We start from the raw sequence: 27,279 nt of genomic DNA on the forward strand, positions 1-27,279 counted from the left end.
TATATACTATTTTTATTTCATCTGAATAGTTAATCATCCTATGTGATATTCCACACATTTACTCTTGTCCACAATTTCCAAAGACTTGTTCAATTTTACAAAATATCTTGGTTATAGATGAGTTAACAATCAGCATCTGTGGAAGGAGTTTCTCCCTTAGGAGTTCCCACATAAGAGGAAATCACAGGCATGGGTCACGTTTGTCTAGTATTTTTGTGCTTTTGAAAATGCTTTACTAAATATTATATCATTTGATGCATAGAGTTTTAGCATGTTACACTTGGAAGGGACTTTAAAAATCTAGGCTGATTTTCACATTTTTCAAATGAGCACAATAAGACTCAGGAATGGGGAGTTGATTACTCAAAGTCACAAGGTTGGTTGTAAATTCAATGACATATAGGTAGGAATGCTATATTTTAAGACTGCCATTGCAAAATGACATTGATTGGAAGTGTGCCTATAGCAATCAGAAAATTTTACAATCAAAGCAATACCTTTCATCCCAGGGGAAATTCAATCCAGTTTGGGAAGTCATACATAGACAAATAAAATAAAATTAAATTAAAATAAAGTAAAAATAAAAAAATAAAATAACAAGCATTAAATGATTTCATGTGAGGTGAACTTTACAGAAGACCATAGTTACAATATTTTGGTTAAGCATGGGCATCTAAGAAAATGTAGCATTTTTCAGTTGGTTGGTTGGTTGTTTTTAAGTAAGCAAGACAATCTGCAGTACTGAGAAGCATTTCTATGATTTTCCAAGACCAGGGAAGCTTTTAAAATGTGAAATTACTCCCTGGAAGTATATCTATGCGATGGAATGCTTTGTTTCAAATTTGACTGTAACTTTTTTTCTTCATCTCTGGAAACCTGGTTCAATTCACTAAAACCAGGTATAATCTGGGGTTTTTCTTCTATTGTAGACTGTTTCTATTATCACCTATTCACTTTCCATATGGATGAATTTTCACTCATAGTATACCCTCCTACTTTTTCATTTCCTATTCTAAATGACTGCTCATCAAAATCACCATGACTTGTTAGCTCTTCAATGGGCAGAATTTCTGAGGCTAACTTAAATGAACAGATAACCTTGGAGCTCACAATTTTGCAATTAAAATTCTGTGGGCAAATTTGAAAGTTTGGGAACCACCTGGTGAATAATAGGAATTAAGCTGAAGGAAGTCATTAAAGCCTAGAGTCTGTTTCATTGCTTAGAAACTCAATATTTTTGTGTGTGTGTGTGTATGAATGTTGTAGTATATATTTTTTTTAAAAATCTAGAAATGTGCTGGCAATTTATAGTAAGCACAGGTTTTTATATATTAGCGATTTATAATGATATATTGGTTAATAAGGGTTTTTTTCCTTTAAAAATATTTTTAGTGGGCATCATTGCCATAGTTTACATATTATTCAAGTGCTTGTAATTTCAGTTGTCAGCTATGGATCAGTACATTTGTCCACCATTGCTTTATTTTTGGTGCCCTTCCAGGTCTAGGATCAGGATGGGATTTCTGACTTTTCTGATGGAAATGGTTCTCATTGCTTTTGATGCAGTGTCTCAAAAGACTTTATATATTTAACTGTCAAAAGTATATGCATACATTTTAACATTGAGAGGTAGTGGAGCATAGTCAATAAAAGCATGACCTTGGCATTGATAAAACATGGGTTCCCACTACTTACATATCTATGTGTGCGTGTATATCTATATCTATATCTATCTATCTATCTATCTATCTATCTATCTATCTATCTATCTATATAAATATATATATATTTCAGCACATGGGTGAAATACTTCAACTGCCAGTGCTCTAAGAGTTGCTCATGGGTGAATGGAGATTCCATACTTGGTGTTCCTTACCATAGTGAAATTACAGGTCTGTTCTCATTTTTCTACTTTCTCATTTTTTAAAAATGTTTGCATATTTTTTTTAAGTTTTTGCAAGGCAAATGGGGTTAAGTGGCTTGCCCAAGGCCACACAGCTAGGTAATTATTAAGTGTCTGAGACCGGATTTGAACCCAGGTACTCCTGACTCCAAGGCCAGTGCTTTATCCACTACGCCACCTAGCTGCCCCAATTTTTGCATGTTTAATGAAAACTATTAGCTTTGTTTTAGGACCCTATTGCAAAAACCAAGCTACTCATTTCAGTAAAAGTTATTTAGTCTCTACAACAACCCTTGGAGGGAAAGAGGATTGTGTGATCGTATAGCAATGACTCACAGCGGTAGATGGTATATTAACTTGTATCTTTGTCCCTCTCCATTTACAGTGTGCTAGATGACTGTACATGCTTTCTAATATTAAATTCTAGCACCCTGACTCCATAAGAACTCTTTTGAATGCATATGCCTAAGAGAATGATTTATAGCCCAATTTTTCCAATAATCTGCTAATCAAATCATATTTTTGCAAAGCCCCAGGACTATATGGCCAAGGGAACATTTTGGTATGCAGAAAGACTACAGATAGTTGTTGTATCTCTGTTGTTGAGATTGCAATATCCTCTATACTTGTTTTTTTACTCAAATTTTATTTTTAACAATGCCTCTTGTAAATGTAATAACAGACTCCAGGGAAATTCACCACATTGAACAGAGCTGCTTTTTGAAGCATGGATTGGGATTTGGGAAGGGCAATGCATTATTCTCCGAACTCATATGTCAAGCCACCAAGGTACACTGTAGAGACCAATGAGGAGCCTTGATGGAAATTGATGAATGCTTAGCATGAGGTCAAAAAGTGGTTTGGGATTAATAAATATGTACAGAGATGCTAGAACAGGAGAGACATATGTCTTTTTTTTCCAGGTGAACTGGAAATTCCTCCTGTCTCAATTTGTTTTTGCAAGATTTAGATGAAGATAAAAATTTGTCTGGTTGAGTGTTTGGACCTCACATTACATCCAAGAGAATTCAAATTCCACACGCCTTCTAGGCAAGATTTGTAAACAACAGTTAGACAGCGGTCTGGGGAGAAAGGAGCCGACCCTCATTTGGATGCAAGCGATTTCTGATTGTGGAGATTAATCGTCTCCTGTTATTTTGGGGGAGATGCTATGTTCTTCCAATTTTTAGATCCTTTGAGGGTAGGGACATGCTCATCTTACTTTTCAAGATTCAAATGTTCTTTCTCCTATAGTGATCTGCATGGATACCTCAGGTGGTCATTTATAAGAGATTGCAAAGGACTTCTTGTGTGGATATATGAAAAAAATTATTTTGGAGAGTTTGTGTCAAGGCTTCTTCCTCAAAGCACTTTTTTGGGGGGTTTGTTTTAGAAAATGAAAACTTATTCACATGCAATGAGTATAATGCATTGAGTTATGGGGACCTATATTTATAACCTGATCATTTCTCAGTTAAATAAAATGAATTTACAGTTTGGTTTCTCTGTATTGTTATGATTATTGCTAAAAAAATTTTTGTCTCAACATTTGAAATAAATATTTGAAATGACCAAAAAACTAAGCATCTTAATTTATGTTCAAGGCCAAGTAAAAATACAAAACAGAAAAAAAAGCAACTTGGGAGTGGGGGTAGAGTATACATTAATATTTCCATATGGATGATCTTGAATGTGGAAAGGATCTGTAATTGTGTCAATGAGGGGAACTTCCAGGGTGGGAATTCCTAGGTAGCTGTTGATGTAGTAGAGAGAATGATGAACTTGGAGTCAGGAAGATCTGATTTCAAATTCTGCCTCAAGCACTTGCTAACTTGTGTGGGAAACCTGTTTCTTCATTTCCAAAATGGGAGAAGTTGAATTCTAGTTATTTCTAGTTCTACATGTATGATTCTATCATAATAACCCCACAGGATGCTGTAGATAAGCTCTTTGGAGGTGCCTGAAGGTTCCTAGGGTCATATTTATATCTAGGTGTCAGAATTGGGGATGGGAACACTAGTTTTTTGGGCTCCAAGTCCAACATGCTCTTTTCACTATGTTGGTTTTGTACTGGGTATCCAATTATATGATATTTCAGCATGAATTTCTTGATGTTTCAAGGGGTGATTTGGTTAAAACAATTAATCACATTATCAGGATATTTAGAGTATACTTAGAGTACATATTATATTTTACATAGAAACAGTACCCATTCCCCAAGGAAAAATCAAGGCAAATCTAATCAAGTTAACAAACACTTATTAAATTTCTACTATGTGCTGAGGGCACAAAGAAAGGCAAAATAGTCTCTACTCTCAAATCTGATGTTAAAGGGAATGTGGGAATAACAGACTATGGGATGGGATGGAGAGAGGAAAGGGGAGAAAATCCCTAGTGTTTAAAAAAATCTGTCTTAATATAAATAAATCTTTTTGGCTGGGATTTTGGAAGGGGGTCATTGAAAAGATCTGATTAAGTGTGCATTTATGTTTCACCTAGTAATCCAACCCTGTTTCAGTTGTGCAAAAACTTTGAGTTCATTTCCAGAATTGCCTTTGAGTGAAAGCCCAACCATGAGAGGCAATTATTTTTCCACTTATGTTGTTATTTAATTCTAATATTTTGTGTGGTATATAAGTGCGTGTGTGTGTGTGTGTGTGTGTGTGTGTGTGTGTGTGTGTGTGTGTGTGAGAGAGAGAGAGAGAGAGAGAGAGAGAGAGAGAGAGAGAGAGGGAGAGAGAGAGACAGACAGACAGACAGACAGACAGAAACAAATAGAAAGAGACAGAGAGAAAGTCTAAGAACCAGAGAGAGAGAAAGAGAGGAAGAGAGAAAGAGAGGAAGAGACAGACAGACAGACAGAAAAATAGAGTAATAGATTATGTGCATATCTGGGCACTGCACACTGGATTGGGTCCCTTATAGTGGGCCTGTATATAATGAAGTAATCTAAGCAAGCCTCACCCAGCTGTTGCATTATTTTCTTCCTCTGGGGGTGGGGAGAGAGAAAGGAGGAAGTTCTGTTTTTTTAAATCCCCTTGTTTTTACTTTCATGGAGGAACTCACACTAGCCCTACCTTGTCCTCACATTAAACCAAAATCTGCCTCCTTGTTACTTCCACTGATGACCTTAGTTCTCCTCTCTGGGTCTAAACAGATCAACTGCCATATCACTTCACCATGATATCCCTTTACATATTTGAACACAGCTGTCATGTAGCCCTTAGTCTTCTCTTCTCCGACTCCTCCTACAGCATGGACTTGAAGACTCTTGTTATTTGGGATGGTTGCCCTTCTGCCAATCTTCAGATTCTCAATCACATTCCTTCTTTCCTTCCTTCCTTCCTTCCTTCCTTCCTTCCTTCCTTCCTTCCTTCCTTCCTTCCTTCCTTCCTTCCTTCTTCCTTCTTTTTTTTATGAAAATTTATTCTGTTTATTTTGTCCAATTACACAAAGGTAGTTTTCTACATTCATCCTTTTACAAACTTTTGACTTCCACATTTTTCTACCACCCTCTCCCCTCCTCAATGTAGCAAACAATCTTTTATAGGCTGTACAGGTTCAATTTTAGTTAACATATTTCCATATTAGTCATATTGTGAAAGAAGAATTAGAAATAAAGGGGGGAAAAACCATGATAAGTAAAGAAAACCATAACATTTTTTTTAAATGATCATAGTATGCTTTGCTCTGCATTTAGACTCCATAGTTTTGGGACTTTTTTTTCCTGGATGTGGATGGCATTTTTCTTGCCTTGGCATTGCCTTCTTCCCTTATCATAACTACTTGACTCCCAACTGTAGATTCACAAAAAAATTGTGAAGCTGTATTTGTGTTTATGTGAATGGAGAAGTAGGGGTGGGAAGAAGATGTCTAGAATCCAGGAAAGAAGGAAGGGGCTATTTCCAGATGACCATGCATAAAAATTAGCTATATTATTGCTACCACAATTAATTTATCATTTACCCAATTGATGTTTTGATCCTTGAGAGATTAAGAAAGAAATATCCCAATGTAAGAGCTTCAGGGAATCAGAGCATAGGAACACAATAAGGACTTGGTATTTTAGAACAAGAAGGGACCTCAGTGATCATGAAGTCCAAATGAAGCCCAAAATAGGGGAATGACTTGTTCAGGGTCACTTGGGAAAGGGGACCATAGACACAAAGGTAGAAGTGACCTGAAAGAGTATCTACTCTAATTCCTTAATGTCCACAATGCCCAAGTAATTGACAGAACTGGGACCAAAATCCTGGCTGCCATTATCCTTAGGCCAGTGCGGTGTTTTTTGTTTTTTGTTTTTTTCCACAACAAGAACTTTATTTACAGGTAAATCTTTTAGGAAATCACTGGAGTTTGGAAGGAGGCAGCCATATTTATTAATAAATATTTGAAGAAATAGGAACTGGAGACTGCCCCTTGAACCAAAACAAGCAACTTCTTTCCTTAATACACGTTTTTTAGTTTTGCAAGGCAATGGGGTTAAGTGGCTTGCTCAAGGCCACACAGCTAGGTAATTATTAAGTGTCTGAGTCCAGATTTGAACCCAGGTACTCCTGACTCCAGGGCCAGTGCTTTATCTACTGCACTCACCTAGCCTTAATACACTTTCAACAAAGTGCTAGTCTTGTGTTTGTTTGAATTGGAGACTCACCCACCAACCCACTCTGACCCTGTTAGAAGGAAGGTGAAGGTTTGGGATTTGGTTTCAGGAACTAGCACTCTTTCCTTGTTTCCCACAAGCACTTTTCTGTTATAGTTAGGCCTTTCTCCTCACTGTACCCTAAAGATAAAAAATAAAATAATAGATTTAGAAGGCAAAGGAAACTTAGCATCCATCTAGTTTAAATCACTAATAAAATTAGTTCAAAGAGCATCTTCTATGTGATAAACAGACACAAAGTGGTTGGCTCTTGTTTTGGAGAAGTTTCCAGTCTAATGGGAGAGATGACATATATACAAAGAGATAAAACACATACAAAGCAGATAATAGGAAACTTGGGAATAGAAGGCCCAAGTAGTTGAGTGGGTAGGATCATGGATGGCACCATGAAGTACCTGATGAATAAATTGGTGCTGGAGCTGAGTCCTGAAGGAAGGTACAGAGACTCTAGGAGGCAGAGGGAAGAAGGGAAGACATCCCTGGGGCATGACTAATGTGGGAGAGATGTCTTTGGTGCCAAAGGATTGGTTTTAAATCTCAAATGGGCTACTTATTCTCTATGTGACTTTGGACAAATTGCCTAACCTTTATGAGGTTTAATGTCCTCTTCTGGAAAATGAGGGGGTTGGACTAAAATATATCCCCTTTCCCTATTCTTCTCACACTCCCTATCCTTCTTTCAAAGAATAAAAATCTAAAAAAAAAAGAAGAAAAGCAATTCAGCAAAACTATCCAACTGACTTTCGAGCTAGGTGGTACAATGTATAAAGTACTGGGCTTGGAGTCAAGAAGACTCATGTTCCTGAGTTCAAATCTACCTCAGACACTTACTAACTGTGTGAACCCTGGGCGAATCACTTCACCCTATTTGCCTCTATTTCATCATCTGTAAATGGGCAAGAGAAGAAAATGGCAAACCACTCCAGTGCCTTTGCCAAGAAAATCCCGAATGGGGTCACTAAGAGTCAGATATGACTGAAAAACGACTGAACAAAAACATGCCCTTCTTGGTTGAAGATGAAGATTAGTCTTGCTTTGTGGAACTGCAGTCACATGCGCCCTTCCATGCTCCCAATATCTCTACCAGAAGCCAATATATTAATACTTGGCAATACCCTTGAGCATCACCCCCATGTTGGCACACATTTGCTCAAACTGTATCATGTCCTCTTTCCTTCAAATCTAAACCAAGTCCGAACTAGGAAGAGCTTATGTATTGTTATCATATCTACTGTTTCCTCAGCACAGTAACATTTCATTACATTCTTGGATAACATTTTGTTCTGTTCTTCCACAAATGATGGGCATCTACTTTGTTTACAATTCTTTGCTACCATAAAAAATGTTGCTATAAATCTTTTGGGGTAAATGTAGTCTGTTTTTGTCCCATCACATCATTTTCAATCTGTGACCAAGTTTTATGTTCTGAAATCTATAACACACTCCATCCTACTTTTGTTAGCAAATCAGAAAGTCAACAAGGAAACAAATAGTGGCTAACATTGATGCAGCATGTCAAAGGTTACACAGCATTTCACATATATTAGAGGCTGCTTGGTACAGTAGAAAGGAGGGGAGCCTTGGAGTCAGGAAACCCTGAATCTCAGTTCTACCATTGACTTCTTATATGACTTTGGGCCAATCACCTCACCTAGACCCTAGTTTCCTCATCTGTAAATTGAGAAAGTAAATTCAATGACCTCTAGGGGCCTTACCAGCTCAGAATCTATGATCCTATGTTCTTAGGAATTTCCATTCTGCAACCCTGTGAAGTAAATATTTTAGTTTGTTGTTTAGGTTAGTTGTTTAGATGAGCAAATTGAGACTGAGAGATGAAATCTCTTGTCTGTGATCACAAAGCATCTGAGGCAGGATTCAAATCAATTCAAACTCTTCTGATTGTCATTTTAGCAATGACTAGAGCAAAAACTCCTTAGTATACTCAGCCTTTCAGGAAAATACAGTGAATCAAAGATAAATCATTGTGCAATACACTTGGCTCCCATGGATTCTGTCCACTTCTTCTATTATATTATCCATAAGAACGAAATGATTTCAGATAGATGAATTGAATATCAGTCCTGACAAATCTGTCACTATGTATCTCTCTCAGTTCAGGAAGACACTGTATGGAATCCATTAGGTTTGCTCAACTGGCAGAGACTATTGAGTGCCATCTCAACAATGATGCATGACCATTGATTGTCCTCCTTCTGCCTCTCACAAAATATTATGTTACTCCACATTGTCATGTTTTTTTTCTTTTTTTTTCCAGCCCTGCAGATAAGTTTTCTCAGTCATATTACTGAATCTGTAATTGCTTATACATTTTCAACACTTGGAGATATTTGGGATGTGAAAGGAAATACTCTACCCATGACTGATGCTCTTAAATGAATTTGCAAATCACTGTTAGGGTGACAAAATGGTAAAGTATAGAGATGTCTTCTCTTTACCAACCCTGTTGGAACCCTGGCAATCAAAGGGATTAGTTTGCAAGTGCTTCAATAGAAACCTATTCTCTTATTGTTTTTTTCACCTTTCTTTTGACCTCAAACCATACTACCCAGTGAGTCATACTTACTTCTTAGATATGTCACTGAATGACATTTTCACAAATCATTCCACCCTCCATGGATGAAGCTTTGCCACCATTGGGCACATTTAAGAGGATGTGAAATGTTTTGTGAATTCCCTTTCTATGGATACTCCAAAAAGTTTTGAGCAATTCAGTCTAATAAACATTAATGGGATAAGTTAATAAAACTTTTGATTAAATACTATGAGTCAGGTCCTATGCTAAGTGTGATAGGGATATAGATAGAACAAGTCAGTCTTTGAACTCAGAAAGTTGGCATGCTAGTGGAGGAATTCCTTCCAATGATGCAGATTGCAACCTGCCCATGTCTTTGCATCTTGTGAGACTTTTTATTCATGTCCTCCCATAGGTCCACTTTAAGTGGTTCATTCCAAGTGCTGGAGACCTACCTCCATTTCTTCTGACATCAAACAGATATCAATATGCAGTTTGACTGTTCAACTATCACCCTTTTCTGTCTCCATGTGACCAGTCCATCTTTTCTTCCTATTATTCATTTCCTCATGGTGCTTTTTACTACTTAGGATGGATGAAGGTCATGGTCTGAGGGGAAGAGAGCATTAACAATAAAGGATTATGAAAAGTTTTCTGTGGGAGAATTCATATGAATGAAGCCTTAAAAGAAGGGGAATTTATTTTAAGAGAAAAGGTAACATATGTGATGGAAGATAAACTCCTTAAGAGTGTGATCGTATTTTGTTTTCTTTTTGAGTAATCAGTACTTAACACAGTGTTGTAAGGGTCCCATAGTAGGTGCTTAATAAGCTCTCATTAAATTAAATTAAATTAGAAGAAGTGAATAGTTTCTCAAGATTACTCCTTTAAAGGGGAGAGAGAGATTGGGTTTTTGGGAATATTTAAGTTCTTGCACATTCAATTTTGTCATATTACAGTCATAGAATAAACATTCCTCTCATTGCTGAGATGAATTAAAAGGATACATTTTGTACACTAGTTCCCCCCCCCCCCCCAAATAAGCAATTTCTCAATCCAATTGGGAATTAAAAGCAACATTGTGAGATGTAAATTTGTCTGTAGATTAAAATGCACAGGGATGTGAACTGCAACAGTGATTTCATTAATATGAGGAACCAATTCTTCCAATGTGGGTTGGCACCTTCTTTGCAAGTTAATCTTATAGAATTACTTATTGCACTGAAGGCTTAGGAGACTTGCCCAGGATCACATAGTCAGAAATTGTATCTAAGGATCTGGATGACCTCACAGAATGGGAAAAAGCCCTGGGATGCTGAAATCTCCTAAGTCAAATTGGTGAAAGCAATGTCCCTGTGAATGACCAAAAGCTCTGTTTCCTTTCAGTAACTTCCAAAAATCCTTTCTCCTTCCTTCTCCACCCCCATGGACCAGCATGAATTAATATCAGTCTGGGCTTCTCACTCCCACCTCCCCAATGCCTGGTCCTGATTAACCCAGATGAAAACCCTCTGAAACACACCAGATTTTACTGGTTTGGTGTGTCCTATACCTCTGGGTCCCAGGCAATCTGGCCTTTTCCCATCGCCCCTGACTACACTTCTTTAATGTGGATATGTTTCTTTTGTTTGTGATGCTCAGTCATGTGCTATCATGTCCAGCTCTCCATGACATCATTTGGGGTTTTCTTGACAAGGATACTGGAGTTGTTTGTCATTTCCTTCTCAAACTTACTTATTTTTTTTTTTTTACAGATGAGGAACCTGAAGCAAACAGGGTTAAGTGATTTGCCCAGGGTCACATAATTACTAAGTGTCTGAGGATAGATTTGTACTCAAGAGGATGAGTCTTCCTTACTTCAGCCTGGCACTCCATCCACTAGGACGCCTAGCTGCCCTTATGTTCCTTTGCTTCTATATTTCATTTTGTACTCTTGTGTTTCTTCTACTGAATTCTGGGTAAGATATTTAACCTCTCTTTAATTTCCTCATCTGTAAAATGAGGGTTTTGGACTAACTATCCTTTTGAGGTCTCTAGGCTTAGATTCTTTTGTAGCTTCATTAACTAAATCAAGGGAGGAGGTCAGTCCACTCCTCTCTAAGGATCACTTCCCTTTCCTGAGTTCTTGTCAAAAACCTTAAGATTGTAGCCATGGCAACACTGCCATATGATGCCTATAAATACAATAGGACATGATGACTGAGGTCTGTTGAGGGAAGGAAGTAGCAGAATTCTGCTCACTTATGAATGACTGTGAATAGTTGATAAAAAAAATAGAAACAAACTCTTTAGACTTTATTGGTTTAATATGATAGTATTAACCACAACAGCATAATGAACACTGTAAAGAAGGCTATATCGGTGATCTTTGGAAGGCAAGAAGATGAGACCACAATTGAAGAGATGTGGGCGGTGTGGCTTGTGTCTTCTCTGTGGCATCTCACACTGTGGGCTTCTTGAAGAAGATTGATAACCAGGGATGGTAGGGCAACTGTTTTTAGGAGAAGATGCAATTCCTTCTTAAGAAAACACTCCATCAGAGGGGATGTTTATTTCTAATCCTGTCTAGTGATCGATGGAAGCCCTGGAGTCTCAAAATTAATAGTCCTTGTAACTTCCATTCTAGTTGGTGCAAAGCTTATTCTTTTTCCTGTTAAGTGTCTAATTGAACCTTCCTAAGCTCACTGATTTTACAATATTCTTTGGCATCCAACTGCACAGGTTAACTAGATACTAAATAAAAAAATAATGAGGCCCCATTTTAACTCATTTCTAATCACATGATTTTTAATTTCATCAACTATCTTTAGCTTCTCTTGAAGAGATTCAATAAAAACATTTGATTGGTCTTCACATTGGTAATTCCATTAATACTCCTCTTAACCCCTCCTTAATTGCATCTCTTTCATTTTCACAGAGCTCACAGTCTTGATCTTCCATTTCTTATGAAAATGTGTTCATAGGTTTTTGGGGTTTAGGAGGGTTTGGGGCCCCCAGAGATAAAAAAGTCCAGGTTTCCCCTCACTTAGGGTTGAGGATACTGAAACCCTGAGAGGTCACTCTCACCTGGAAAAGTCCCACAGTGGGTAAATAGCAAAGCCAGGAACAGAACAAGATTCTCTGAGCCTATGTGTGTGATCTTTCCAAGGTACCAGGTGATCTGCTTGGGCTCAGCAGCCAAATGAGATGTGACAAATTCTGTTCAGGTCTTTGATCTCAGCCCCTGAAGTCTGATGATGAGTGGGGTGTGGACACTTGGGGATGTGACTGATGCTGATGAGAACTGGAAAGATGTTACATCTAATTGTTCCCTTTAAGCTGTTAGGTAGACATTAAAAAATGAGATCCTGGACACAGACTTTAAGTTCAATATGATGTAGAAGAAAGGACATCAGAAGTACTGCATTCTGGTCTTAGCTTTGACACTAATTAACTGCTTGATATTGGGCAACAGAAGGCAGAACTAGGGTGGGGAGATCAGAGTCCCCCCCCCCCCCACACACACACAAGGTGTTGAAGTTTAAAGGGCATTCCTTTGGCAAAAGTTGGTTGGCTCTCTCCCCCCTGGAAAATCCAAACTAAGAATCCCTTGAGCAAAGTAGTTTTGCCATCCCCTCCTCCCAACTGAGTTAGTCTTAAAAAACATTTATATGATGGTATGTTTTGTGCTGCTTGCTTAGATGAATGTTCTGTGAAACTTGCCTTGGGTGTAAAAAAATGCTCTCTAAGGGAGTCACAGATATTTTCTATATCTCAAGTCTCATTTATCAAGTGGTTCAATCCTATCTCATGGGATTGTTGTGAGGATAGAATGACCTAAGGCAGTGGAGTCAAACTCTGATAAAAATGGTGCCACTAACCAGCATATGAGGATCCCTGCAGGCCTCCCTGTTGACTTAGAAAACTACCTATTAACATTACCCAAATTCTATTACACTTCTATTTATTTATTTGTTCATTCATTCATTCATTCATTCATTTATTTTTTATTTATTGCAAGGCAATGGGGTTAAGTGGCTTGCCCAAGGCCACACAGCTAGGTAATTATTGAGTGTCTGAAGCCGGATTTGAACTCAGGCCCTCCTGACTCCAGGGCTGGTGCTCTATCCACTGCACCACCTAGCCACCCTTCACTTTTATTTATTTATTTTGTTAAATATTTCCCAATTATATTTTAATTTGGTTTGGCTACTCTTATGTTGATCACATGTCTCACATCTCTGACCAAATATGGCACAAAAATTATATATATTTTTTTCAGGTTTTACAAGGCAAATGGGGTTAAGTGACTTGCCCAAGGCCACAAAGCTAGGTAATCATTAAGTGTCTGAAGTCAGATTTGAACTCAGGTACTCCTGACTCCAGGGCTGGTGCTCTAGCCACTGCGCCAACTAGCTGCCCCTACAAAAATATTTTTTAAAAAATTCAAAGTTTCTCAGAACGTAAATATTATTTCTATTTTTAAAGATTCTTTATGTGTAATATTCAGATATGAAAATCAATGGAAATGAGGCTGGATTTAGAGTCAGGTGTTTTGAGTTCAAATTTTAATCTGCTGCTTACCACTTCTGTGGCCTTAGACACATTTCATAACCTTTCTGGAATTCAGGTTCCTCATCTGAAAATAACGAGATTGGATATAATGACCTCTAATGTCTCTTTAAAATTCAAAGTTATGATTTGGAAGCATTTCTGTATATTACTTACTGAACTTAGTCTCAATAAAAAAAGGTATTTGGAATTGTACTTTCTGGACTCTCCTTATCCTAGCACTAAACTCATTATGAGTAAAAGAAAGTTACATTTTTTTCAGTGCACAAAACAGAAATTCCCTGTGTTAAAACAGTGATTGTTTTAACTTAGGTCTAAAAAAACTGAAGCATGAACTTGAAATACAAAAATTCTCATAATTCTAATCAAATAACTTTCTAAAAAACAATTTCTTGGCTGGAGTTATTATTTTCACTGGGGCTTTTTTGCGGAGGGGTTTCAATGGGGTTCTCTTTAAAGGCAGAATCTTTTTCGGTGTTTTCAGGCCCCTTGCCATCTCCACATGCTCATTGCAGAAATATTTACTGCTTCCTTCTGAGAGATGAATGAGCAACTGTTCGGCCAAGTTCATACACTGGGCATGGACCCAGTGGCCATCTCCGTGAGAACAGTAGATCATGGCAGGTTTGTTGAGTTCAGTGGAATAGAAGGGTACCCAGGTATTGATGTCAACATCACAGGTGGGGCAGCAGATGATCCAATAGCCTGTTTCTGATTCATCTTCTTCATCGTCTTCATTATAAGTGTCAATATCATCATCCCCATCGAAGTTGGTGATTTCTGCACTGAAACAAAATTCTTCTGAGTCTTCAAAGGGAGTGGAGTCCCCTGGATCTTCTACTGATGCTTGATTGCAGGAAAATGTGGCCTGTTCTTCTTCTATTTGGTCATCTCCACCACATTTCAAGGTATAGAAGTAGTGTGCATCTGACAGCATTTGCTTATTTTCTCCCGGTATACCAAGAAAAACAGTCCCATCCCCCATACTGCTTCCAAACCATAATTTGCTATGTTTAATATCAGGGGTCCAATCTGGGGTCTCCATATCTCGGATCTCAATCTTGTTGTCCTCTACAGTGACGATACTGCAAACCATCCTCTTCTGATTTTCAAACTGGTAGCCCCCTACAATGACAAATTCATTGCTTTTAGTTTGAGTCAGGATGGCACTGGAGATTGAGATTCCTCCTGGCAAGACAGTGCAACTCACATCTGGACTCCCCAGAGGCAGATTTACCTTCAGTCTGTATAGGCTAGGTGGTCTGCTATTGTTAGTGAGAGAATGGCCCCCAAGAATGTAAATGGTGTCATTTCTGGCAATGGAGACGTGGAAAGAGAGCCCATCTTGGAGCTCTGGAAAGTTGTAGGAGGTACAGCATCCAAATTCAAAATCCATTAAGAAGACATGTGGAGAGCAGTCAATGACACTGTTCCATTTTTCTGTGGTCCTCTGGGCAGTTGGCATATAGGACCGTCCTCCAAAAACAACACACCTGCTCTTTCCTCGACTATATACCACATCAATGGTATGGCCGTATCTTGCCTCAGGAATATCTCCAACTAACTCTTTCTCTGTACAACGAAAAGTAACTTTTTTGTTGTTTTTGCAAATGGCACTCATGATGTAGAACTTATCCGACAGTTCATTGTTTGGTGTTTTTCCTCCATGGATGATATATTGCTTTGTCTCTGAATCAAGGTTACTTTGGAAGGTACATGTGGCTGGGTATCGAAGTGGGGGAAGGTAGCAGGAGTCCTTAGAGAAAAGAGCTGGCTTTAGTTTGAGCTGATTCTGTTTGAGATCGAAGAGAAAAACACCAGTGGGGCATGATCTCTTAGGCCAGCCTTTTTGTCCAAAGAAAAAAACTTGCCCATCAAAATTCATCAAAGAGAAGCCCGGTTGGATTAAGGAGGCATTATTATTCACTGCTATCATCTGTAGAGACATATTGCAGATGAGAGGCTGCTCCTTTATCTAAAGAAATTACAGAAAACAACGGTAAGAAATCACATTTTATGGGTTATTATTCAGTCATGTTGGACTCTATGTGACCACATTTGAAATTTTTTTTTTTTTTGGCAAAGATACTGGAGTGGTTTGTCATTTCCTTCTCCAACGTGTCCCCATTTTACAGATGAAGAAATTGGGGTCAGAGAGAATTAAGTGACTTGCCTTGGGTCATACAACTAGAAAGAGAATGAGACTGGATTTAAATTTGTGAAGGTTTCTTGATTTCAAACTTACGTTCTGTTTACTGTTCCACATAACTGCCCTTAAAGTAAATACATTTTTTTGTTTATATAGAAATTTGAACTGGTAGATATATGCCTATATACATACATATATTATATAAAAATATATATATACACATATATACCTATATACACACTGTAGTTAAAGATGAGGTTTGAATTGATCTCACCACTAGTCTGAGCCAGGCTACAAACCCAGGTATCCTGAGTCTTGATCCACTGCTGCTACACAGTGATCCTGGAGTTGAAGGTTTTGTTCCTGCCAGGACCGTGAACTCGGCCTTGGGAGAACCACCCCCCAGTGTTTGCCTTTTCACACTTGGGCTCCTGGTTATTTCCACTGGCAGCTAGGTAACCCAGTGGGGAGACAGCTTTAGACTTGGGAGTCAGAAATTCAGGTTCATTTTCAGAAACTCAGTTGTTATGGGACCTTAGGCTACTCGTTGATCCCCCAGCTTTAACCACCATGAAAGGCAGCTCTCTTTTGCTTCCACTCCTGCAGTCTTTTCTTACTCTGAAGCGCTCTTCCCCGAATTTTCTTCATTTTGGGGAATGATGCTTTGAACTTGGCTGTGATGTCCCAGCCCAGGTATTTTCTCTCCCTCCTTCACCTTTCACTGTTGCCTCCACCCCCTAGTATGTCAGCCCCTCGAGGGCCTCAGGGACTGTCCTTTTGCCTTTTTTTTGTATTTTGGTGTTTTGGATAATGTTTAATAGATTTCCTATAGTTGCCTGTTCTTCTAGCCTTGGTTTTCCCATCTGATAAAGGATCTCTAAGAGGATCTGCCCCCCAGGGTAGTTGAGGGGATCTTCCTCTTCAGATGGGGGAGCTGGAAGCAAGGCCACCCCCTGGCCCTCAGCAGAACTGGCCTTGGACGCTGAAGCTTGGGCCCAAGATGGATTTGAACCCAGGCCCCCCGATCCCCACTTCAGCCCTTTTTCTTTCTTTCTTTATTTGTTTTTAGGTTTTCCCAAGGCAGTGGGGTTAGGCGGCTTGGCCAAGGCCACACAGGCAGGTCACTGAGGTCGCGTTTGAACCCAGGCCCTCCTGACCCCGGGCCGGCGCTCTCTCCAGCCCTCGGGGCTCTGTCAAGGTCAAGGGGAGCATCCCTTGGGGTCAATGCCCTCTGGGGGCCGGGCGGGGCTGCTGTCTCATCCGGGCACCCCAACACCGCCAAGGCCGGCCTTCCGGAACCTCTAGACCGAGGCTCGTCCGGCCGCGGGGGCGGGCGTCCGGGGAGGACGCGTTTCTCTGGGCCTTCTGGGAATTGTAGTTCCGGGCGCCCACGCCTCCTCCTGCGGGAAGCACCCGAAACTACAATTCCCAACAGCCTTTGCGGCGAGCGATGCGCGGCCTCGGGGAGGCGCCGGGCGGCCTCGGGAGCGGAGGGAAGGAGGCCGGGCGCCGCCGGGCCCGGAGCGGCAGCGCGGAGCCACGAGGTGAGCGTCGAGGCCCACTGCGCCCGGGCCGCCCGACGGAAATGGCGGGGGAGCCGCCGTCGTCATGGCCCGCCCCTCCTCGGGCCGCTCCCCCCTCGTACCGGGGCCCGAGGCGGAGGATTCGAACCCAGACCCTTGGGCTCCCCGCCATGGGGCAGCTTTTCTGTGGGGGGTGGCTTCAAGCAGGCCAGACCCGGGTTCCAGTCCTGTTTGGACCCTGACCTTGCCCTCCAGACCCGGATTTCACGGGGTGCCCCAGGCAGGACTCGAACCCAGAGCTTTCTGGCTTTGTCTGGCCTCTCTGATCGTTATGAAGCCTCAGGCTCCTTCTGAGACTCGGGGTGCGGGGGGGCCCCCACCCCCACCCCCGCCCCAGCCCCTCTTTTGCCCTCTTTCCACCAAAGTGCAGCGACTTGGTTCACTTTCCCCTTCCTGGCCTCGGCCCAACCGCGGACTCACCGTGTGCCTGAGCCCCAAAGGGTTAATGAGGTCTCGTGATCCCAGGGGTCTGAGTTTGCTTCAACCTTTGGACTTTCCCCAAATGTTTTTAAATCTATGAAGTAAATCACATGGAATTTTAAGGGAAACCGATCCTAGGGACAAAATGCAAGAAGTCCCATCCTCTCATTTTACGTTGGAAGAAACCGAGACAGAAAGTGACCTTAACAAAGGCAGAGGCCTAACAAAGGGCAACGCCAAATTTGGGTCTGGATATTTTGGGGATTTTGATCTGAAGTTTAGTGGTCTCTCCACCACATTTCCTCCCACCAGTCTCAATTTCTTTATCTTTCACTGCATAGGTCGCACAGAAGTCCAGTGTAAATGTGACTCACTCTTACGAGGCAAGCCGGTCTCCCTCTTTTCTTTCTCCAAAGAACAGCTAGGAAAAATGGGACAAGCTAGTTGCTGCCTTTTTTTCCCCTTATTCTTCTGATTTTTGAGATGGGAAGGATCTTTGTGTCTTCTCTAAGAACAAATTATTTAGTGAAAAGCATACGTTCACATATAAGAATATGTCTAATAATTTAGTTCAATGGACATTTATTAAGTAAGCATTAAAGGCAAAAACAAAACAGTCCCTGTCCTGAAGAGATTATATTTTCCTGGACAGCTGTATTATCAAGTACACTGAGAAGTATAATCCAAGGTAATTTGAAGAAGGGGGTGGGGCATCTTCATTTAGGAAGTCTCCACAAAGTGACCCTAAATCTAATCCTTGCTTGAAACCATTTATTACAGTGATCTGAAATGAGAGGGGACAGGAGTCGGGTGTCGGAGGTACTGTCGGAGGTATTGTCAAATACCAGAGGGAATGTCATTCTGGGCATGGCTAGTATCTGGGTCAGGTTGTCAATGCAGAGTGTTCTGAAATAAGGCAGGAAAGGTAGGTTGGAATCAGATTATGGAGCTGACTAAATACCAACTCGAAAAATTTTTATTCTTACTATTTATTCAGAGGTAATAGAAAACCACTGAAGCTTTTTGAGTTGGGTCATGATAAAGTCAGACCCTGGTCATCAGAAGATTATTTTGGCCATGGATCATGGTATCACACAGGGGAGTGACTGGAAGCAGGTGAAGCAAGTAGGCGACTCTCACAGAAAGTCCAGAGAAGAGGTGATGGAGTTCTGAACGAGGATGTTAACTGCAAAGTAAAGAGATAGGGACTGAAGAGAAAGATGGTAGAGGCAGAATTGACAAGATTTGCCAGGAGATTGGGTATAAGGAGTGAGGGATAGGAAGTAATCCAGGATAACATTGAAGTTATAAAACCAAGTTCACTGAGAGAAATAGGGAAATTTGAAAGAGATGACTTTTTGGGGGGAGATAATGGCTCCCCCATTTTGAGCATTATGTTTGATATACTGGGGGAATATGTAAGTTGAAATTTTAGGGAGATGATATGGGATTTGGGTGTAGAAATGAGATGATGGCTGGATACATAGATAAAGGGACTCTTGTATTTCACCACAGTAAAGGAAGATCAGCAAGAAATGAGAGTGTAGAGAGAAGAAAAGGGATAGAACAGAGCCCCACCACAAAAGAGGCTGAGAAGGGGAACTGCCTACAAGAGAGAAATCCAAACAGAGCAGTTCTAGGGAAGCACCTGTTTACTGGGAGCCAGGGTGACAAGAAGGCATTATTTCTTTCTTCAACTGTGAAAAACAACAGTCTCTTTCCTAAAGGAGCTTATAATCTCCTAAGGCAAAGGGGATTCATATTATACTAAGTTTTCTATGGAATTTTAAAGTATATATATGTACATGAATATACATGTATATATATGTATACATATACACCATATATAAATGTTTCTCTCTATATATATGTATATACTCTATCATCTGTCTGTTCATCCATCCATCCATCCATCCATCCATCCATCCATCCATCCATCCATCTATCCATCTGCCTATCCATACATCTCTGTCTCATCTATCCTTCTGTCCGTCCATCCATCGCCTGTCCCTACATCTCTCACCTATCCATCCATCCATCCATCCATCTACCTACCTATCTAACTCATCATATCAGTAATTTTTTTTTTGTTTGAAAAGCCCATTCAAGTCTGGTTCAAGGTAGAATGTAAATACCCTTTACCATTGCAAAGTCAGTATAATTAGATCTCAGTATATGAACATTAAGAGGAGTTTCTTAAATACCCTTTATCATTGCAAAGTCAGTATAATTAGATCTCAGTACACGAACGTTAAGAGAAGTTTTGGGGTCTATGGATACAGTCCCTGTTTAAATAGCAAAACTAAGACCAAGAGGTTGAGGAAACAGACAGAAACAGCAGTGTCAGAATGGAACAGGGAAACATGTCTTGGATTTATTGGGCTCTTTTTTAATATGCTACTAAATCTCTACATCTGAACCTGTCACAAGTGATGCTGTTATTTTATAATAACTTGTCACACTTGGAGGATGATGGTCTTAACTTTGACAGGTGATTACTAAGTTTTGGAAACTGGGACAGGTAGTTATTGTGTACAAATTTTTAACCTTTTGGGCTAAATGGGACTGATCAGGGATAGAATATGAGTCACCTTCAGTGACTCCCCATTACCCTTAGTATAAAAGTCAAATTCCTTACTTTGGCATTTAAAGGGAGGTACCTACTACTATTGTAGTTACTATTAACTACTAGTGGTAGTGGTACTAGTGGTACAGTGTGGATAAAACACAAGACCTGAAGTTACGAAAGACCTGGGTTTGAATCTTGTCTGTCACCAACTCTGGGGCTTTGGGCAAGTCACTTGACCTCTTTGTGCCTCAGGTTCCTCCTCTGCAAAATGGGGATAATAACAGTAGCTACCTCTAGGGTTATTGTGATGATCAAATGCAATCACATATGAAGAACCATGGAAATGTTAGTTATCACTAACCTTTATTAAAACTTTTTACAGTCTAGCTTCAGACTACCTCGTTTGATACTGCTCCCCATCATACACTCTGCTCCAGTGTAATCGTTCCATTTACATCTGGGTATACATATAGGCTACCTTGACCCTCCTGCCTACAACCTACTCCTCCCCTTCTCTACTTGTTGAAATCCTTCTCTTCTGTAACCAAGCTCATGAGCCTCTTTGAATCCTTCCCTAAAAGTGATCTTGTCTCCTTCAGTTTTCTTCTAGCATTTTGTTTCCCTCTGCCCCTATCCTTGTTACATTCCTCTTTGTTTCACACCAAATGCCTCCCCTTTGGATTGTAATGGCATTGCTGCTATTAACTTTTTATCCTTAGGGCCTAATGTAGCCCTTAAAAATAGGATAGTGCTTAAAAATCCTTGAATTACATTGGTGGTCCTGAAGTCAATTCAAATAACACAATTTAGTGCCTACCTCTTATGACCTTTACCTCAGTCTTTCAGACCCCTAGTTTATTGTCTTATTCAGGCTCCCAGGGACTAGAACATTAGGGATTGAAGAGTGAGAGATTTAAGTGACATGACCTTTAAAGGTGCTTCCAGATTCTTGGAATCTTTGATTCTAGGATGAGTTTACCATCTATATATCCTTGAACTTAACCTTAATTTTCAGGGAGCAGTTGGTGCTTCTGCCTAGAATCACTGCTCAAAAAAAAATATCACTGCTTATTAGATATTCTCATTATAAATAAAGGTTTTGAACTGAGCAATGACCTTAAATGTTCACTCGAGATGGAATCCATTGATAATAAATCTTGGTCCCCTGGACACTAATACGACTAGAAGTGATGTATAAGAAGGGATTTTTTTAAACCATAAAATTAAAAATAAAATCTTGATTTTCTTTTTCCTTGGAAAATAGAAGTATGTAAATTCAGCAAGGTTTTTTTTTTAAATTTTTTTGTTTTATATTTATGTATTAGTCCTGGTAGGCAGGTTTATTTACCATTGGCTTATCCTGGCACAAGAAGAGATGGCAGTTGTATAATTAAGAAGGTGCTGGCTATGAGTCCATATTAACTGAAAAGAATTCTTACTGGTCCTCAATTCAATAAAGTGGAGCACATGGGTGATTATACACAGCAGTATGCACATCATTCTTTCATTGCTGTATATATCTGGGGCACAGGTAGCAAAAGAGCCAAAGACTGGTTGTTTCTAACATCTGGGAAAGCTGTTATTAGACTAGAAAACAAATTTTGCAGTAGGAATGACTTCTGGATCCCACAGATGAGGTAGATACTATGGAGCAGGATAGTTTTTGTTCAGTAAGGCTTTTAAAAACAAGTTTTTGTTTTATCTTGCTGGCTTCATTTTTTGGATGTCATAGGGAGCTTGGACTCTGCTATGTTGAAAACATGATTATTTTTGATTAAATAAAAAAAATTTGGTAGTCAAGGAAGGCTTTCCTCATCCCTGCTAACTTAGGGTTACTGTGGATTTTCCTAGCAGCTGTAAAAATGATTACTTGACAATACTGAATTTTTGACTTGCCCTCCCTTTGATCCCCTGTTGGTAACTACTCATTTCATTGTTATTGCAGGGTCCTTAGAACAGTGGCTGATATAAAAGTAAGTAAGGTCATTTGCTTCCTGTGTTTTGTAACACTCATCAAATATTTTTCTATTTAATTAAAAATTGCTTCCTATATAAAGTTAAGTAATGCATTTTATCTGTGGAACCCTTTTTTCCCCTCTCATTTTTGGTTACATATGTGTCACTTTTCAGGGTCAAATAGATTTTCCTTGGTTTAGACAGTTTTACATTTTTACACTATTTTCATATATATTTGCCATGCATTAGTTTTTAAAGGAACACTGGAAATAAAAATTATTTAACAATGATATGTCTTTTAAAAAAAGAATAAGTTAAAATGGGCCAAATTTTAAACAAGAGACTATTCTGTAACCGAGGGAAATTTCAAAATTAGCACACATTGAAGAGCCTTTCAAAAAGACAGAACTCTCCTACCATTTCCCTTCTATAATTTTTCTAACCCCTTGCTAACAGTTGTCAGTGGGAGAATTTCATTTATTCATTTTGAAGCCAAGAGCATAGATTTTACTCAAGCCAAGTCGATCATATGAGGGTTGATTTTACAGTATCAGTCCTCCTTAGTCCTTCACCCTGTTTTTTTTCTTCCTGAAGAAAGTACTGGACTCTGGATTAAGATCAGATTTGATTGGTCAGTATTGCCTATGTTTTCAGATCTTAGCAGATAAGTTTGGGTAACTGCAGACATTTCGTGTATGAATTAACACCATCTTGCAAGGTTAATCAGGTTTGATGCATACATTATTTGATTTTTGCTAGCAGTAAAACTGGGATTAGTTTTTCTTTCTGACAGTTCTGCCAAGAAAGCATTTGTGCACTAAGATTAATACACAGCTCTCTAAAGGCACAAGGATTAAATTCCCGCAGTGTGCTGAGCCAGAAAAGCAACCTAGCTTCCCAATTCTTCATTATCCATTCCCCATCTGGACACCCGGCCACTTGAAATGAATAAGCTTTTGAAGTGTGGCATTGTCATTTCCCCCAAAGTTTAGAAAGTGGCTTGAGATTTGGTAGAAATGAATGGATCGGACCTACCTGAATGCCAGAGGGGCTGCTTCCCCCTCCCTGAAATCTTTGCGTCTAAACCAGGATTAAAATGTCAGCACTTTGGGCAGATTCTCTGCTTGTGCACAGTGGTCGTGGCAGCAGAAAGCTGACAGTGAGAGAGAGTGTGTGTGTGCTTACAGATGTTCTAATGAACACTTCAAATGTGGGTAACTGGCTGTGACCGTTTTTTTTTTTCTACCCTTCAGATGGTTCAGGAAGATACCAGAAGGGTATGTTCACAATTTAACTGTTTCATGACTAGTCAGAGAACAGGGAAGAATGGTGGGGATGGTGGTGGAGGGGTGGAGGATTCCACTTGCGCTTGTGAAGATATGTTCCTTTGACATGTGAATTTTATAAAAAAACATTTTAGACAAATTTTAACAAATGTGTACTTCCTCTTAAAGTAGAGGCTGTTGTGCCAAATGTGTGTGAGAGTGTGTGTGTGTGTGTGTGTGTGTGTGTGTGTGTGTGTGTATAATAAACTGTATGCAGAATAAATAGGAAATAATGAAGAGAGAGAAGGCACTGGAATTAACAAGTGTTGGGGAAGGCTTTCTGTAGAAGGTGGGATTTTAGTTGGGACTGAAGGGAAGCGAGGGAGGTCAGTAGTCAGATCAGAGGAGAGAGAACATTCCAGGGATAGGGGACAGCCACGTGATTATCCCGATCCAAGAGATAGTGTTGTTCATGGAACAGCTAGGAAGCTAGTGTTATTGGGTTTAAGAGTATTGGGGAACAAGGTGTAAGAAGAAGGACTTTGAATTCCAGAGTATTTTGTTTTTGATCCTGGAGGTGATAAGGGACCCAGTGAAGTTTATTTAGAGGGTTTGACATGATTGATTCTGAGCTTCAGGAAAATCACTTTAGTGGCTGAATGGAGGAAGGATTGAAGTAGGGATAGATCCACCTGCAGCTATGGCAATAATCCAGGCAGAAGGTGGTGCAGAGTGTCATTGGAGAGAAGGGGGTGCATTTGAGAGGGACTGAAAAGGTGAACTTGACAGGCCTTGGGAACAATTTGGATATGGGGAGAGAGAGAGATAATGAGGAGGCCAAAATGACTCTTAAGTTGTGAGCCTGAGGGACTTGGAGGTTGGTGCTACGGTTAAAGAGAAAGTAGGGATCAAGGGGATGAGAAGATGCATTTGGGAAGAATAATTCTGGTTTGGACTTAGTAAGTTTAAGTTGTTTACTGGACAGCCATTTCAAAATGTCTGAAAGGCAATTGGAGATGCCAGACTGAAGATCAGCAGAGGGTTTGGGGCAAGAAAGGTAGATTTGAGAATCATCAGCATAGATAAAATGTAATGTAGATAATCAAACCCCATGGAAACTGATGAGATCAAGTGGGAGAAGAGAAGAGGGGTAAGGATGGAACCCTGAGGGTCAACCATGGCATGACCTGAAGAAGATCTAGAAAGGAGAGAGAAGGAGCAGTCAGATTAGGAGGTGAAAAAGGACAGTTGATAATGCAAAAACCTAGAGAGAAGGAAAAAATATAAAGGAGGAGAGAGTGATCAACAGTGCCAAAGGCTGCAGAGAGGTCAAGGAGAACAAGGAGTGAGAAAAGGCCAATAGATTTAGCACTAAGAAATCATTAGTAACTTTGGAGAGAACATTTTTTTTGAGGGAGTGATAAGGTTGGAAGCTGGAATAGAGTGAGGAGAGGAAATGGAGGCACCTTTTGTAGATGGCCCTTAAAGAGAAATATTGTAAAAGTCCATTGAGGGTTTTCAGGATAGGGAAGACATGGGCACATTTGTAGGCAGTAGGGAATCAGCCAGTAAACAAGAAGAGATTGAAAATAAGAGAAAGAGTGGGGATGACAGAGGAGTCTTTTCATTGGAGGAATTGGGATGAAATGGAATGACTTGAACAAGGAGAGGGATTAGCCTTGATAAGGAATATAAGGCCTGTTTATCATGTGAGACAAAGATGAAGGAGAGAGTGACAGAAGGGATCTGAGTGATAGGAGATGAGGAAGTTCACAGGGAATGGCTTCAATGTTTTCTGTACAATATGAGGCAAAGTTCTCAACTCAAAGAGGAGGAGCAGGGGAGCCATGAAAGGTTTGAGGAGGGACGAAATGGAGAATGGGAGAGTTGAGATCCTGATGTTTGGTGACCTAATGAAAGGGGCCTTACATCTAGTTTTAGTATTCTTAGCAGTGGCTTTCATATGGTTGAAGGATGAGTAAACCAGAATGAAGTTTCAGCTAGGCCACTCTGGTTTTCTTTAGGAATTAATGTTAGTAATGAATGCTGATTGGTATTCAATAATGGCATGTCTGTCTTCCTAAAGGATATACAGAATAGGAGAAACAAAGCCAGCCAGCCATGTGGTGAATATGAGGGACTAGCACATAGCCTCAATGCTGCCTTCCTATCCATGACAGTGAAACACGTTCAGAGCAAGACTGCCTTCTTACTCCTAGCTCCCCAATACTCTTAAACCCAGTGACACTAGCTAGCCTCCTGGCTGATTTTTGTGGGGTAATGGGATGAAGGTCATATAGCTAGTAAGTATCAAGTGGCTGAGCCTGGACTTGAATTCAGGTCCTTCCAACTCCAGGGCCTGAGTTTTATCTACTGCACCACTTAGTTGTCCCAGACAGAATCTTTGAGGAATGATTTATGCAGCCACATAACAAGAATTTTACAGCAGGAGCAAGTTGTCTAGATGGATTGTAGTTTGTTGTAGGGTAGGCTGATGAAATCACAGATCAATTGGAATATATGGTTTCCATTGATTAGGGTATTTGCTCATTCTTTTAAAAGTGGCAATATCTATTCCAGATATTTCTTTCAGATAAACAGATTCTACAGGATCTTTTTAACACTGTTTATATTGACATGTAGGAGCTATGATTGATTTCAAGAAGAAAGTATAAAGAGGAATTCAAATGAGGACTATCAAAGAATTGGCATACCAGGTGTCCTATGGTCTGAATTTACCAACACAAATTAAATAGCATGGAATAGAAAAATTAATAATTATTGGCTAGTTTCTGAGATTATGAATTTTAGTAATACCCAATAACTAGAAACAGGTTCATTAAATTTCTCAGCACAGAGCAGAATTGTTGACTTCCATGGAGGTTTGGAATAAGCAAAAATGTGGGTCCATAGAATTCAGAGCATGAAGGAAAGCACTTGGATAATCAGATATCTAACCTTTTCATTTTATATTTTAGGAAGATGAGGCCTTGAGAGATGAAGTGAATCACTGAAGTCCTATTGTGTGGACTCCAAACCTGGTGCTCTTGGTGCTTAGACTGTGAACATGCCACCTCATTGGATGTTAGCAAATGTTAGATTCAAAGGCAGGCACTCTGCCCTGCTGATGTCTTATAAGTCATCTCAAAAAGAAATTGCCAGTCAGCACCATGCCAGCACCCTCTCTGTACAGAACCAGGGCTCAGGAGGGCTCCAGTGAGTTAGGAAGGAAGCGTTGGATATAGGGCAGGCCTCTAAAGACCTCAGAATGATGGGAAAGGGCAGCCACAGATGGCTTCTGCTTGTGGTTATGTCTGATCAGAATTATCTGACTCCTTTTCCTGCCTGATTTAGCATTTCTGAATAAGTCACCAATAGGGAAATCACAGTCATAAGTTAAATGTTCTTCCCCGATTCCAGCCAGGATGAATTTCAAATTCTTACTGTAATATATTTCTATACTTGTCTTGAATAAGAAGCAAATGAACATTTGTAGAATGGGAGTAAATATAATCCCAAAGGCATTAAAAAAATCTTTGTATCTGTGTGTATTTGGAAGACTTAATGAGGTGATATACTTATGTCCTTGGATCCTTGCATGGAACTTGATGTCCACAGTGAGGACACTCCCATTCCCCAGGACAGATTTAAACTTCTCTACAATTTCTCATCCTGTGCCATCATACC

General features: G+C 39.9%; 2 protein-coding genes across 4 annotated transcripts in view; one reads left to right on the plus strand and one right to left on the minus strand.

Annotated features, from left to right (window-relative positions):
• Positions 1–13,575: 13,575 nt before the first annotated feature.
• RAG2 (recombination activating 2) lies at positions 13,576–17,027 on the minus strand. Its single transcript, XM_074227579.1, has 2 exons — positions 16,417–17,027; positions 13,576–15,625 (listed from the first exon to the last, which is right to left on the minus strand). Exon 2 carries the CDS (start codon positions 15,596–15,598, stop codon positions 14,012–14,014), a length of 1,587 nt encoding a protein of 528 aa, XP_074083680.1. The 5' UTR covers positions 15,599–15,625; positions 16,417–17,027; the 3' UTR covers positions 13,576–14,011.
• Positions 17,028–17,233: 206 nt separating this feature from the next.
• Positions 17,234–27,279, plus strand: part of IFTAP (intraflagellar transport associated protein) — an 85,052-nt gene continuing 75,006 nt past the window's right edge. The window contains exons 1-2 of one of the 3 annotated variants that reach the window (XM_074230498.1): positions 17,234–17,343; positions 22,317–22,344. The gene's annotated coding sequence lies outside the window, so the exon portion shown is untranslated. The remainder of the gene's footprint in view (positions 17,344–22,316; positions 22,345–27,279) is intronic. The other 2 variants (XM_074230496.1, XM_074230497.1) reach the window with 2 other exon arrangements.

This window comes from Macrotis lagotis, chromosome 3 (assembly GCF_037893015.1).
Source record: "Macrotis lagotis isolate mMagLag1 chromosome 3, bilby.v1.9.chrom.fasta, whole genome shotgun sequence".
Classification (NCBI taxonomy): domain Eukaryota; kingdom Metazoa; phylum Chordata; class Mammalia; order Peramelemorphia; family Peramelidae; genus Macrotis; species Macrotis lagotis.

What these genes read in the sequence shown, in the direction of transcription:
- RAG2 (XM_074227579.1), bottom strand. Translation starts at nt 15,598, where the DNA reads ATGTCTCTACAGATGATAGCAGTGAATAATAATGCCTCCTTAATCCAA.